General features: G+C 33.9%; 1 protein-coding gene across 3 annotated transcripts; it reads right to left on the reverse strand.

The window, feature by feature from the left end:
• Positions 1-5,151: 5,151 nt before the first annotated feature.
• On the reverse strand, positions 5,152-13,618 carry HEXO1 (beta-hexosaminidase 1). Of its 3 annotated transcripts, XR_005482768.2 has the most exons (17): positions 13,059-13,618; positions 12,890-12,973; positions 12,276-12,311; positions 11,776-11,887; positions 11,624-11,694; positions 11,366-11,496; positions 10,870-10,886; positions 10,631-10,679; positions 10,271-10,371; positions 10,092-10,151; positions 8,933-8,966; positions 8,442-8,540; positions 8,168-8,227; positions 7,807-8,057; positions 7,517-7,699; positions 6,024-6,110; positions 5,152-5,530 (listed from the first exon to the last, which is right to left on the reverse strand). XR_005482768.2 is itself a non-coding variant. In XM_039036046.2 (16 exons), the coding sequence occupies exons 1-15, from the start codon at positions 13,416-13,418 to the stop codon at positions 7,527-7,529; spliced, it is 1,638 nt and encodes a 545-aa protein (XP_038891974.1). In that variant the 5' UTR covers positions 13,419-13,618; the 3' UTR covers positions 5,152-5,530; positions 7,517-7,526. The 3 variants fall into 3 exon arrangements, 2 of the variants coding, with proteins under 2 accessions (XP_038891974.1, XP_038891973.1); XM_039036046.2 differs by lacking the exon at positions 6,024-6,110; XM_039036045.2 differs by lacking the exons at positions 5,152-5,530; positions 6,024-6,110 and having other exon boundaries at positions 7,348-7,699.
• Positions 13,619-15,220: the final 1,602 nt, after the last annotated feature.

Raw genomic sequence — 15,220 nt, forward strand, 5'->3', positions numbered from 1 at the left:
CTTACGTTACGAGATTGATGTCTAGTTCGTGGTCCTGGTCGTAAGATGCGAGAGAGCTTATATTCTCAAAACTTTGAGCCTTGATCTTACCGGACAAGGACTAAATTTAGAAGGAGTTAAAAGACTGTCAACCATTTACAAAGTTACTTACAAAATTTTGACTTCTTCTGTGCATTCAAAAGCTTTGATTACTGCCTCTCCTAGAGGACATACAATGATGATTGAAACAAATTTAAACAAACCTTCTGTAAGTATTCCAAAAATGCTTTCATGGAATGAAGTCACAAAAAATCCCCAATGGATTTTAGAAAATGCTTTTGTCCCTGAGAAGAAAGAAAGAGAACTTTCCCATATATCAAACATCCTGATCGGAGAGTCGAAATCAAATTTGAAAAGAACCTACCCAAGTTTCTTATCATCAAAGAAAATATAATGTTGAAATGCCTTAAATTTGTTTGTTGACGCTTCAAACAATCAAGTATGGGTCTCGCGGTAGTTATTTAGCATATTTATTTATTTGTAGTTATTTACGATTATGACCTAAGGTTTAGAATAGTAAACTCTCTAACCCTAGAAGCGTCTTTTGATGTAATTTTCTGAAAACACTCTCTCTAATAATACTGTTTTCCTAGACATAGGTAACATACCGTTAGTGAATTATATGTCGATCTTCTCTATCTCTACGTTCTTTTTTGTGTTCTTTAATTGTTGATTTCGTAACATATAAGTTTAAAATAATTTATGAGTTCAAGGCTGAGTAACTCCGGTATTCGGACAGAACCATATCCTGATCTTAGGACTAACTCTCTTAGAGTCAAGTATGTAAGATTAGAAAATGGTATTGCCAATCTTCAATTTGAGGAAGAGCGCCAACCTTCCCCTACTCAAACTGATATGGATGTAAGTTCCGCCTTTAGAGGACAACTTAGCGTCATAATATCATAATTTGAGCTTAATAAAGAAGCCCTACAAAAGGAGTTCATGTGGAAAGAAAATAAAAAAGACAGAATAGCCTTCTTCAAAAACTACAACGAAGAAGAGTGCAAAAGGTTCAAAGAAGAATACTGCGAAAATCTTGAAGTACTTCAAGAACATATATCCTTCTTTAGATGGTTTAATCAAAAGAAAGAGTCCGACCATCTTTGTACTCTCCGGCAAAAGGAAACCTGGAAAACGGTACAAAGAGGAGAAATAAAAACCGACTTCCCGCCTATGGAAGACGTCGAGTTCAAAAGTTTTTATAATGAAAAGTGGTTGCAAAACCATTTCAACTAATTAAAGATTCCGAAGAGCATAAAGCTCCTACCAACAAAGAAATAAAAAGTATCCAATATCAAAATAATTTCATAAAAAGAATGCTCTGAACAGGTCTATAGGATGGAAGACATTCTTAATCCTCCAAAGATTGAGTCGATTCCTACCCTTTTTCATCCTCAATGAAACAAAATGATCTCAACGACTAGTTTTTTTAATTCTACAATAGTCTCTCAACTGAAATGTATCAGCACCTCTAATATATAAGTAGCTCTACATTTTTATTTTTTAGAGTGAAGAAAATTTTGTAAAACAATAGATTTGTAAATAGAGACTCATTTGTACGAAAACTCTTCAATAAAACTTCTTCCTCCTTTCTCGTGGATGTAGGTTCTCCATAGACTCAACCACATACGTCTTCTTGTTTCTCTTCTTCTCCTCTTTCGTCTTCATTACCTACATGTTTGTAATCAACAAAGTATATACAAAATCGCCATTGAAGAACAAAAAAACTAAGAAAGGTTTGAGAGAGGGTTTCAGAGAACTTGAGAGAGAAAATATGTTTTGAGAGTTATGGGAAATTTGTACGGATGACCCAATTTTTGGGTCTAAAATGTCAAATGACCCATTTTTAAAAAATAATGTCAATTGACCCTCTGCTGACATCATTGCCATACCAAATTACGTAAATTGCCCTTATACCAGCCTCACAAGGTAAATCTCGCTCTCGTCTGATTAAACGCTCTCGCTCTCGCTTGAAATTCCATGGTTTGATGTGATTGCTCGTCAGTGTATGAATGATTTGACAATTTTCACAAACTCCTGCCATTGAGGGCGGTCCTTTGATTTGCATAGGTGCGAGTAGCCAGAACGCCGACTCAAACCTACCATTTTGGGATTTGTCTGATTTGGGAGCTGGGAACTCAGTTTCACAAGATGGAGTTCACTCCTTCCCCAAAGTAGGGGTAAGTAGATAGATTAGTCTCTTAAGGGCTGATCCTGAGGCTTGAACAATGTGGCACCGCGCACCTTCTCATGGCTCGAGAGGTGTTCACACATAGTAGGACTATGTTGTATTGTTCATTAGAGGGATCAGTGGTACTTGAGGAGGAAGATGTAATTATAGGGGCAAAACGGTAAATTGGTCTGCTGTAATTACGAGCATCTGTGAAGGGTCATCGTACTGATGATTGGTTATATCCAATGGATATATAAATATATCTATGGCAAGAAGAGTTCAACTGTCAGTCTTTAGTGGAATGTCTGGCAGTTAACAGATTGTGGATATTGTGACTAAAGAGTTTAATCAACTATTCACTTGGAGCTTCGAGCCATAGGTCCATAAGGTCCCCTTGGTAGCTTGGATACAAGTTGAGAATCAGTTTTTGGGTGAAATGTTCAAATTGACAGAAGAAGTTCGATTATATATGATATAATTGAACGAGTTAATTAAATATGATATAATTAATATTATGTATGAGATACATTAATTTGGAGAAAATTGGATATAAATATGATTTATATCTAGTAGAGGAAAATATTATAATTAATACATGATTTATTTTATATGTTATGAATATGATAAGATCACATTCATTAGACGATTATAAAGGAAATGGGACGACGTCTCTTCTGTTCTAAATAACGGATGAGTGCATTATAAATAGCTAACGATGTATTGAGAACAAAGTCGCGGACATTGTGTTAAAAAGAGTGTCATCGTTTAGAAAATCAGTGTCTATACGATAGTGACTGCACGATTGCTTACATATACGACATTGCTGAGCGATCGCTTACCGATTATACCTTCGCGCGCTATTAACTAAACTATCGTTTAGCTTCTGATATTTACTAAACGGTCGTATAGACGATCGCTTAGTTTTTCCTACGCAATCGTTTGGACGATCGCTCACCCTTTTCCTACACGATCATTTCTATGATCGCTTACCTTTTCCTACACGATCGTTTAGACGATCGCTTTCTTTTTCCTACACGATCGTATACTTCACCTAAACGATCAAGCATCTTGTCTATGCGGTAGACGACCTCATCTCCCACTTGCTTGATCGTTGTGTACGGTCTCTCTTCCTCCTTCCCTCTATCAAATCCGAACAAAGCCCACACTTTGGATTCTCACTCCAAGAATAATGAGGGCTCTGAGTGGTGGTGTCTTCTCCATTTCCTTCTGTCCAAGTGGTGATTGTTCGAGGTAGACGGTTGGGTTATAGACTCGCTATGAAGAAGTCATCTTCATCTGGTATGATCTCTTGATCTCTTTAGCATTACGAATACATATTAGTATGTTTTGAATGTATATGTGGTAATTTTGTCACAATGAATTGGAAAGATCCACTTTCGCTCGTAGGTACTCTTGAATAAGAGTTCCTTCAATAACAACCTTATTATATGTATATAAACTATATGTTATATCTCATATAACACATAATCTATAGTTACATATTGTATCAAATACAATATAACCTATAGATGTATTTTCTGTCAATCATACATGGCATTTAATATAAAACATATTTATAATAAACTCACTTATATGAATCTACGCTCATGTTGGTAATTTAGTTATGCTTTGGTTGTCGAATGTCTAGTAAGCTTTAACAAAAAGAAAAAGACCACAATGAAACTTCTAACTAAGAATATGTCTATCAAGCGATATCAACGATACAAAAATAGCAAGTAAGATATCTAAAACTCGAGTAGATCAATTATTGATAATGGTAAGTCCAATTTGCAATCAATACATGAATTGTGGTTAAGGGTGAACGGTCACTCGAATCCAAAGCTAACTAATCACTACTTAAATAACCCTTTACTATATTTCATGATCAAAATCCTTCATGGCAACACTATGTTGAAAGTTAATGCATGTTTTTATTCAAATAAGTGATACACGTGAATGGAGACATTTGAGAGTTGAGCATATTAATTGATAAGAGTTGATAAATTTATTGGAGAGAGTTAGATATACGTTCATGAATTAAGTATAGAACTTTAATTATTGTATGGGAGAAGTTATGGATCTATATTTGTCCATAACAATCTTATAAATATAATTTATATTTATATTGTCTAAGTAAGTAAGTGCGTGAAGAATTAAAATACACAAAGAGAATTCAAATAAAAGCACGAACAAATTTGAAGAGTCTTTCAAATAAAAGTAACTTTGTTACCTCTCACATTATTTATTTGTAACATCCATCACACGCTTCTAACATAATAGACAATGTCACTCAATACAAAAATTGACATTTAAAACAAACAAACAATTAGAGTTAAAAAAAAATAGTAAAGAGAGCCGTGTGAATTGGTTTAAATAAGTGTACCTACTTTTTTTGTGGGGATGACTAGTGAGTTTTTGTAGTGGGTTCCTTCAAGTTCAAGTAACATGATTTGGATTGAACCAATAATTTCTTTCTGCAGTGGGAAAAAGGGTAACTTCTCTTGTAGGACTATGGAAAGACCAATTTTCAAATTTAGTCAGCAAAATGTCCAGCTAACATTAAGGTTATGGTATGACATTGATGTTGATGTGCCAACTACAACAAAGCAAACCCAATAAATAATGTCAAATCTATTCCAACATCATTCCGAATTCACATTTTAATTTAGATGCGAGTGAACTTCACGTGTACCATAACTAATCTTACAAAATTATTCATATTTGTCCAACACTAAAACATTTAGTCCCAACTATTAGAGTGCCTTGAATTATCTTGCACTTAGAATGACTATTTATGTGTTTGTCATTTTTATATAATTTACATTAATGATCCTAAGGTTTAGAGAAATGCGACTCTCGAGGCACCATTCATTCTATATTCTATAACATTTTCTCTAAAATAGTTCTCTCCCTGTCTCGTGGACGTAGCTAACACACTATTAATGAACCACGTAAATATGTATATCAACTTTCTATTGTTTTACATTTTCTACATTTTTTGTTTGTCGATTTCGTAACACTAACGAACTATTTGGTCGATAAGGTTCTAAATAGTTGTTAAACTCCTTTGAATCTTAGTTGACTATTGAAAATATGATGCGTTGGTTAAATACATTGTTTCCTTGTTCTCAATCTTTTCTCTCTTTATGTTCAACCTTCACGATGTCTTCCCCTTTTTGTTCAATAGTTTTGCTACCAACATCAATGCTTGTCGTCCGACTCTCTGGACCACGCCATTGTCTGCCACACGTTTTCGTCTTTGGTTCATTCTCTGAAATTTGTGTGTTCCTCTTAGTAGTGAGTGAAAACGACACCGTCCTGACGATAGAGAACATATTAGATCTACCTTGTAACAGAACACTACATCTAATAGAAAAGAGGGAGGGAGGAGGAGAAAGGAAGAAAGAAGGGTGAGGGAGAAATAGAAGGAAGAAGGAAGGTTCGAAATATTGATGTCGATGGAAATATCGAGGTCTTTATTTATCGATAGAAATATTGATATATATCTATGGTAATTTTGAGAAACTTTATGGAAATTGATGAAATTTGTTTTAATTAATTAATGAAACTTTGATTGTGACCTAATTAGATTATATTGACCATTTTTAATCATCATTTCTATAATGTAAGATAATATTTAGAGGTATAGTGTAAATATCTATGTAAATGTAGATGTGAGAGCAAAAATTTAAAAGAGAAATGGAAAAATAATTACAAAATAATATCAAATATTGACAATTAGTTGCAAATTTAAAAGATACGAAATGTTTGCATACAAAATAATTGTAAATTATTTATTATAAAAACTTACCTGTCTAATACCAAAAAAATGACCTTGGAGTATCTAATCCAAAATCGATAATTCTGGTAGAAACTACAGTATTACTCCCAAGTCATCCTATATTGAAAATGTTGAAGATAGTTACTTAAATGGAAATGATAGGACTTGTATGACCAACAAATAGACTCTACCGATGGATAAATCTCATTGGTCGATGATCTTCCTCCTTCAGATGAATAATAACTATTTGGTGGAAAGTTAGGTTGGAAATTGTTATGGTCAAGTCTTGAAGAATCATCATAATTTGAGTAAGAATAGTTACCTTGACCATAGTTTTGTTGTGTATTACTATTACTTATGACCATAGTTTTCCAAGTCTTTTTTATTCGAAATGAAAACTTTGGATGGTAAAAGAAGCAAAACTCACATCAATTCAATTTTGGGATGAAATGATGTGAAAATTCAAAGAAAAAGAGTTTGAATGAAGTTAAAAATAAATATAAATTATTTTTATCCATTTTAATTTCTTCGAAATGAAAGTTTTGGATGGTAAAAAAATAAAACTTACATCAATCCAATTTTGAGATGAAATGATATAAAATTCAATGGGAAAAGATTTGAATGGAATTAAAAATAAATATTATATTATTATTTTTCTCAATTTTGGTTTCTTGAAAATGAAAGCTTTGGATGATAAAAACAAAACTTACATCAATTCAATTTTGAGATGAAATTATACATTGATGTGTGAGACTACAATTTATGTAATCAAGACAAGTCTATAAACCTTAAAAACCTTCTATGGAGCCTAATTGCTTAAAAAAAATCAAAATTTCCAAGGAAAAAATCAAAATTCACCCATACCAAAATTTCGAGCCGAAGCCTAAAATTTGATTGAAATTTTAAACTATAGGAAGAAGTGAAATAATATATAGATAATATCAAATATATAAATATTGTCAACTCAATATTGTCACATCACTTTCTTATTAATCATCACGATCAATTTAACACAAGAATCATTTAGAACTATTTTCGAAACTTCAAAGACTTAAGTATTTCTTTCAAAAGTTCGAGGACTAAATTAACACTAACTCAAAATTATGGACCAAGAGCATATAATACCTTAAACTTAGGAAGGTTTTAACCTGTATAAAGGGCAAAATTTTAAAACTACTATATTTAAAGTTTGTTTCTCTAACCATTTATTTTCCTCATGTAAGTTGTTCAAAAAGATTTAAATGAATCAAATTTTAGTAAGTGTCCTATAAAACTTTAGGAACAGCCCCGAGATATGACAAAGATAGCAAATGTCAAAAACAGTACAAAATGGAAGAGAGTGAACAAGAAGCAATAACTGAACAAGCTCAAGTCTTCAAGCAAACAAATTGAACAGATCAGTTAATGTTAAACAAGGATGGATGACAAGAAAAGATGAGGTCTGCAATAGCACTAATTTTGTTCCAGGCAAGTGGAGGATATGTTGGATACACAAAGTTAAAACAGACCATAAGATTCATCACCTGAATATTATTATTGGTCATAACATGATCCTGGACCGGTGGGAGGTCTTCGAGCATAGAAGTTCTTGACTGGAGCAGCCTCAACTCCGCGCCTGTTCAGGAGGCACCTGAAGTAACTCAAGCGCGGTAGTACCGACAAGGTGACATTTCCTGAGACTGTCTCATTCTTACTCCATAGCCTCTCTGAAGGGAACAAGGGAGATGGGGTCAGTTTGATGCTCTAGGAGAAGAAATTAAAGGTCCCCAGCTAGCTTAAACATTGACTGATAGCATAGTATAGCAAAACATACCTGCAGCTGTAGCAGCTCGAGGCCATATCGTTTGCTGGATGTTTGATGCATCGGCAGTCTCACCCCACATGCAAACTTCTCCTCCAATAATAAGCTTTTGTTGAGAAGGATCTGATATTCCTTTAAGGGGATCAGCATGGTATGCACGATCCCACGGCACATCTAAATGGTCGAGATACCAAACGCCTTGATCACTAAAAATGCATCTGAAACCATCCGCAACAGCCTTGGGACAAACATCACCATGCAACCTATAGATAGCAATACATTGAGACGTAGCTCGGGGGAGAGAGGGACAGAGAGGATATGCCAGTTTCTTTAACATGAATAATTCTAAGATTCAAACAACAGTTGAACGTACCAATTATGCACTATCGTCCTAGGATTCAAACCTTTTTCAAAGGAAATGAATGGTTCCTCCCTGAAAAGAAAAGATTAGAACCATTCAAATGGCTGGGGATTAATCATTTCTTCTGCCATTGGACATGGCAGAGAAGGTTGGCACAATATTGTCTGAAAAGTTAATCAAGAAATAAGATATTGCATTTTAATTCTGAATAGATGTTTTTCAATATTCATAATACATAATGTCTCTGCAACGAAAACTAAGAGCAACTGAAGCAAAAATCGCATACCAATTTACAGGGGTCCAATTTTTAGAAATTGCAATTTCTTGAGCTCTAAGCACGAAATATTCATATGCATCTTTAGTAGTCATGTTCTGATCCAAAAGCCTGCATTAGAAAATTAGGATAAACAAGCAACATACCACAAGTACACAGCTAGATGCCAACTTTTGAGGCATGACTTCACTAAATAAACCCAGATAGATCAGCAGAATTTCAAAAAACAGAAATTTTTTCAACCACGTGATCTCGTTAAACTACTCTTTCCCTTGATTTATGTAAAAACTGGTTTGAAACGCTCCCTTTGTAATGTAACAGCCATATGAAACAGCCCTATTCAAACTGCTAATAATAATCGAGTAAGTATATAATCAACCTCTCATCTACTCTATTAAGTATGAATTATATCAAAAGGCAGCACACAAAGTAATGATATGACTCAACTATCCTGAAAGTAGAGAATATGGTACATTTATTAATCAATATAGACGAAGTCATACCACTGTTTCACGTGCGGAATAGTCTCCCAGCAACCTGCCAAGTATGATAATTGCTTGTCGAAGAATTAATTTGTGAAGCTTTTGAGAGAGCTTAGTGTAAAGTTGAACAATTTTATTGTTTTAAATATTGTACTCATTCAAATAAGACGAACCAAAAATGTAAAACGAACTGGCTGCAGGTCTAACTTTTGTATGTCAAAAAGGTTCAGAAATCAAGATATGATTTAACTATCAGGATTGCTCTAATAATAGAAGAATACTTGCCTACACACTTCCGTTTTTAAGAAATGGAATTGGTGAGATGTAATTTACAAGTTTATTTTTATTGCAACTAATATATAAAAGACTACATTTATTCTAAAAAATCTATGAGTGGCTAGACCAATTGGCATACACTTCAACTAATCTCATAGTACAACAGGTCAAGTGGTTGTCCCATGAGATTAGTGGAAGTGTAGTCATGTTATATATAATACTAAATTTGTAAATTCAAGCTTGGAAGACGTATATAGACTCCCTTCCAAGAAACATAATTGTTTGTCTTCCATATCTCATTCTGAAAAAAAGTTCATTATGCTAACTTAGTTTCATCAAAAAGAATCTACAAAAATGGAACACATATACTAAATTTCGCTCAATTGTCTACAGTAGATTATGATGTCAATGCACACAATCACTGCCTATTCCTATGTATTCCTCATAAATGAGTTGCACTCGCATTATTAAAATGTAAATAGTATTATGTGCGTGCAATTCTTTGTTTAAGAGAACTTTAAACCTTCACAAATATTTTATTTAAACACCAATATTTCCATGATTATTCTAGAAATATTCACCAATATCCACATTATTCTTAAAAGTAATAAGAAAAATATTCACAATGTCAACATTTCTATCCTTACTCATCAAAATCAATTTTTAACCATTCTATAATCACCGTTGTCAGTTGTCTGTTAGTCAGGTTACAGAATGCAAGTGGAGGTCGCTACTATTTGAAAGTAAAAAATGGATGATAGAACATTTTCATCTACTTTGGTTTTGAATTTGAGTAAGGAGTAAACTGAATTTTCTTTTTCCCATTCAAGTTGGAATTATGCCAATTAAGGTGAAGCTATAGCAGATTCTAAGGTACAACGAAGATGCCAGAAAATATACTAACTTGTATTTACTTCATCACCACCCAAGTGGAAGAGCTCGAATGGGAAAATTTTTCTCAAATCTGTAAGACAATGAATTGAAATGAAACTTGAGGACAGTTCAGGGTACAAAGGTAACAAGTGAAATCATCTTTCATAAACTAGAAGTAACATCGTTGCAATGATTTTTGAGGGATCTAACCTGTCAATATACCGGAAATCAAATCAAAAGTAAAATTTTTTGTAACATCAAGTGGTTCTTTACATGACGGAGAAGGCCATAGATCTGGATATCCAACCCCCCTACATGCAAATTAATGAAATATATGTCACTCCCATCGCAAGTTTTTTAGCATCCTCTACCACAAAACAACGTTCACCATTCTCATCTAAAAAGATAATGAATTCTGAAACTTCAAAAAGAAAAAAAAAAAAAAAAAAAAAAGAAAAGGAAAAAAAAACCTTCTTATGTGTAGGCTGGCTATTGGCTCCCATGAGATAATGAATTTAATAAGAGGGGTAAAGTGAAAAGCAAATGTGATCATAAAAAGGAGTACTTTACCAAGATTCAGCATGTCCTGGGACATCCACCTCTGCCATAACATTGATGCCTAAAATTAAAATAAAAAATAAATTAAAAGAAAATTAAATTAACCCAAGACCCTGGGTGATAATCAGCAAGATGTCATTCGATTTGCAGGAAAATTCCTTATATATCACGCAGCTAAATGAGATTTTAAGTTCGAGAAAATGCATTAAGAAGACAAGTATTCTACACGAGCTTTAGAAGATGAAGCTTACCCCGCATTTTGGCGAAGCTTCACAATAAAATAAAAGCCATGAACCAAAAAACAAAATGTTAGTTATTGGCAGATAAGCAGTATAGGCTGTAGAAATTGATTCATAGGCAGTCAAGTAATGCAAGTACGCAAATACAAAATAAATTTCCTGATCTAGTACATGTATACAAAATAAATTTCATTCTTCCCCTTCCTCTGAAGTAAATCTACAAATTTTTATAATCATTCTGGCCTACATGATTGAAAGAACTATTAGAAAATTTATAGGGGAGGGTCCACAGGCCAAGGGACACAGTCATATAATCAAATAAAATATTGCTTCTTTGCTAAAATCTGAAGTTTGGTCCCAAAAAAATGTGCGGTTGTCGACAATTAAAGCTGCAATATGCTTTATGAATTTATGATCAAGGAAGTAGTAGAATAGAAGTTAAAAGAGAGACATAAAAACACTAAACTGTATTAAATTCTGAGAGTTCAAACAGCTATAGAACTCTTACGTGACAATTTCATAAGCATCCTCAATGGTATAACGCTCGTGTTTTGTATATGCTCCTCTCCACAGATTTGGATATGAAGGTACTTCTAGAGGAAATGATTCCCCATCTACTATGTGCCAATGAAGAACATTCTACTGAACAAAATTCTCAGGATTAGTATAAAACAATCAAAACCTAAAGGAAGAAACAAAAATGATATAAAGATGGTTAAAGGTTGGCAAGAGTTCATAAAGAGTGAGAATGCATCCATTTACTCACAAGTTTAGCATAAGACATCGATTCAATGATATTCTTCATTACATCTACTGGTAGAAAGTGCCTTGAAGTATCTGCAAGGTAATGCATCGGGGGCCAAAAATGATAAATAAATTGCAAATTGTTTGTTACGTTAGCTACGTTGAAAGGCTTACCAATGAGAAGCCCACGAAATGCGAATCTTGGATTGTCTTTGATGTACCATGGAGCTTGATATATTTGTACATCCTTAGTCTCATAGTTGAAAGTACAAAGTTGACTGAATGTCTACTCCAACATGTAGCACAAGAAGAAAAAGGATCTAAGATGATTCAAACAATGCCTACAACAGTTATAAATTCCTTCACAAATCACAAGGTATCTTAACGTTTAAAAAGGGAAATTCTAGGAAGCAACATCTGATATGAGGCCACAAAAAATGCAGAGAAAGACCTCGCACTCTCCTGAACTATAGGACCTAAAACAAAATGGGCTACAAGTAGCATGTATGTATGCATTAGATAGAATTAAAGAGCATGAGGGAAGACAATGGAAGAGATGATGTAAATGATGAGCGACAGTCATGTAACACTTCAGCTAAAACTTTTGAAACATAACTAACTGCTAAGCTTTGTTTTGGCAGATGAATCAGTAGTGAAAGGGAAATATTCAGTACCTCCAACCCTCTCAATGCACCATAAACAGTAGATGCCTGCACAACCAGAAGCTCAATATCAAGCCAAAAGATGATTGGATAACACATACCAGCATACTCAAATGTGAAGTATAAACAATAAAGTGAACTATTATTTTTCTTTTTTATTGAAGTGTGGCAATGGTTGGATATGTGGTACTTATTACTAGAAGCAATGAACAAGTATAAAGATGACTTTACCATTAAAGTTAGATAATCGGCAAAGCAATCCCATGGAGACAAATAGAAGCTTAAGATGACTATGGCTTCTTCATTTTTGGTGAGGATTCAAACTCTAATCTTTGTTATGGCAGATGAGCCATTTCATGTGATAAGAATTTGAAACTTGGAACTAAAACAGAAATATCAGAATATTCGTGGATGAGAATCAGGGGAACCCATATACAATTAGATTGGATTTGGAATATAGTTAAGTATTTATTAGCAACTCGTAAATCTTGTGATTTTTCTTCTAAAACATAACGCAATTTCACTGGTAACTCACTATAATCTCCAGTGATCAAGATGTTCGTGACCATTTTTAATTCATTCTAACATAATAAGAGTCCGATTCTTGCAGATATCTAGAAGTCTACCTCGATTGTGGCTTCCCCAATAATCGACTGAGCATCCTTCTTCGATACAAACAATGTATAGCTCTCGTCCACACCAAGTTGAAGCTGGAAAAAGAAAATGACAATCACGACTATGGGCTCAGAAAAATCACTTAATTCAAGAAAAAAAAAAATCACCCATCAAGCTCACTTCCTCAGAATCTGATTGAACCACAATTTTCAATTCACTGATATCATAAACAAATGTTCTCCGTCTTCCCCAAAGCTTGTCAAACATAGAAACCCCAGAAGCGTGCTTGAATATGATTTCCCTGTATCGATCAAAAGCCGCTTTAAGAATCTCAGAGTTGCCGCCGTTGCCAGCAGCGGCGAGAGAAAGCTGAGGGTCAACGGAGAGCGTGGCGTTTCCAAAAGTGAAATCCGACGGCATTGGCCATAGATATGGGAGGGAATCATTGAACCCAGATTGTGAAAGAAACCCAAGAGCCGAGGGGATCAAAAGGGCAAGTGGGAAGATGAAAAAGAGGAAGAAAATGTGGGATTGGAACATTTTTTTGAAAGGAATTGAGGATTGCGATGATGGGGCAGTCAAATGCTCGACTTTATGAGCTAACGAACCCAAATGATTGGACTTGCAAGTGTAGCATTTTGCCCATTTTTTTCACCAAAGTGTCATGAAAAATATCTAACCTTTTTCAAGAAGAAGAAGATTCCGGTAAGTAATGTTTTGACTTTGATTTTGAAAAATATAAAAGGGAAATTGCTATGGATGTCAATTAATAGTACTTCGTAGGTGGTGATTTCAAGGTGGTGATTTCATAAATATGGCAAAAATTTTAAATGTAAATTTGTGTTTATTATTTATTCCAAACTTGCCTTTATATGGCTTCTTTGCTTTCTTCACTATATCCAAATCGACGCTTGTGGCTTTTAGTGAAAAAGAAGAAGAGATCGACGGTATGCTTCAAGATTGTCTCGACTAAGTCTAGAAAGAATCAAGACATTTGTCAAAATATTTCCTCTGAACAATGGCACTGAAAAAAAGAGTAGATTTGTAAATCAAATGATTGCTTCGTGAAATTCAAAATTATATAATCAAAGCTCAATCCTACAACACTACCAAATAAAAATCTCTTTAATTTCTCCACCAGAGAATAAGAAGAAGAAGATGCATTCCAACTATGGTGGTTGGATCAACTATTAAAATTAGACTTGTTATCTTTATTGAAAGTGCCGATGGAAATCCATCCTAAAACCTGGTATATGTTCTCTATTTGGTTTTAATTAAAAAGGTTCTACATCTTTTTCCTCATAAACCCTAATTCCTATCTCCCTTTCTTTCTATTTCATCACAACCAATTTTTGTAGATCTTCGAAATATGTCTCCCTTTGTAAGATAATTAGTTGTGTGTTTTCTATTCAGTCATTTGATTAAATTGTGTCTTTAGGTTTTATTATCCAATATCACGTGACCTAAATGTCTAAAATTTTAAATTTCAATGTTGTTGAATCTGTGATCTGCAACATGTCTCTTTAATCACATATATCATCATGTTGTTGATTCTCTTTCGATAGTATATATCAGTCACATTAAAAATAGAAGAAATGGGAAGTGAAAAATAGAGCTAAAATGACAAAATGCATAAAAGTAAAAGACAAGAAGAACTAAAGTTCAAGCAATCAAAAGTTAAGTAAAAATCAGATAATAATCGATATAATCGGCAATTAGTATCAAATAGTAATCAAATAGAAATCAGATAATAATCTATATCACTAGCAATCTTATAGCAATAAATAACAAATAAAAAACAGATGATAATCACATAGCAATCAGATAACAATCAAATTCCATATGGCTAGTGAATCAGTATTTTTTTACTTTTCATTTTCAATGCCTCATGTCCAGTCGAGAAGGGGGAAAGCCCAAGGAATAGGACAGCGAAGTTTGCCCTTAGTTGTCTCGAAGTTAGCTGCTTGGCATGAGTAGCTTGGCTTGCTGTCAGCATCTCTTACTGGACATCTTGCTTGAAGCTCTGTTTCCATGTCGATGACTTTTTAAGAATTCCGAGGCAGCGACAGCCCTCCACCTGCCTACGTAGGCACTGAAACTTTCATCACCTTTCTGACTTCTTTTCTTTTGAATCACAGAAAATGATTCAATCTCAAATTGGGCCTGACTATTCAGTTGAAGTGAGAGTAATAGATCCATAATCAAAAAAGTATTTGTGATTGTTTCAAAAGAAATGAAACAAAAGATACGGTAGAGCTAGGACAGTTACTGTATGAGGTCTACCCAATACTAGATGCAGAGGCACATAATAGATCGATATGAAATGAGTTGTCCCGTAATAA

The sequence above is a fragment of the Benincasa hispida genome, chromosome 7 (genome assembly GCF_027475165.1).
Source record: "Benincasa hispida cultivar pf3 chromosome 7, pf3_genome.v1.1, whole genome shotgun sequence".
NCBI classification, from domain to species: domain Eukaryota; kingdom Viridiplantae; phylum Streptophyta; class Magnoliopsida; order Cucurbitales; family Cucurbitaceae; genus Benincasa; species Benincasa hispida.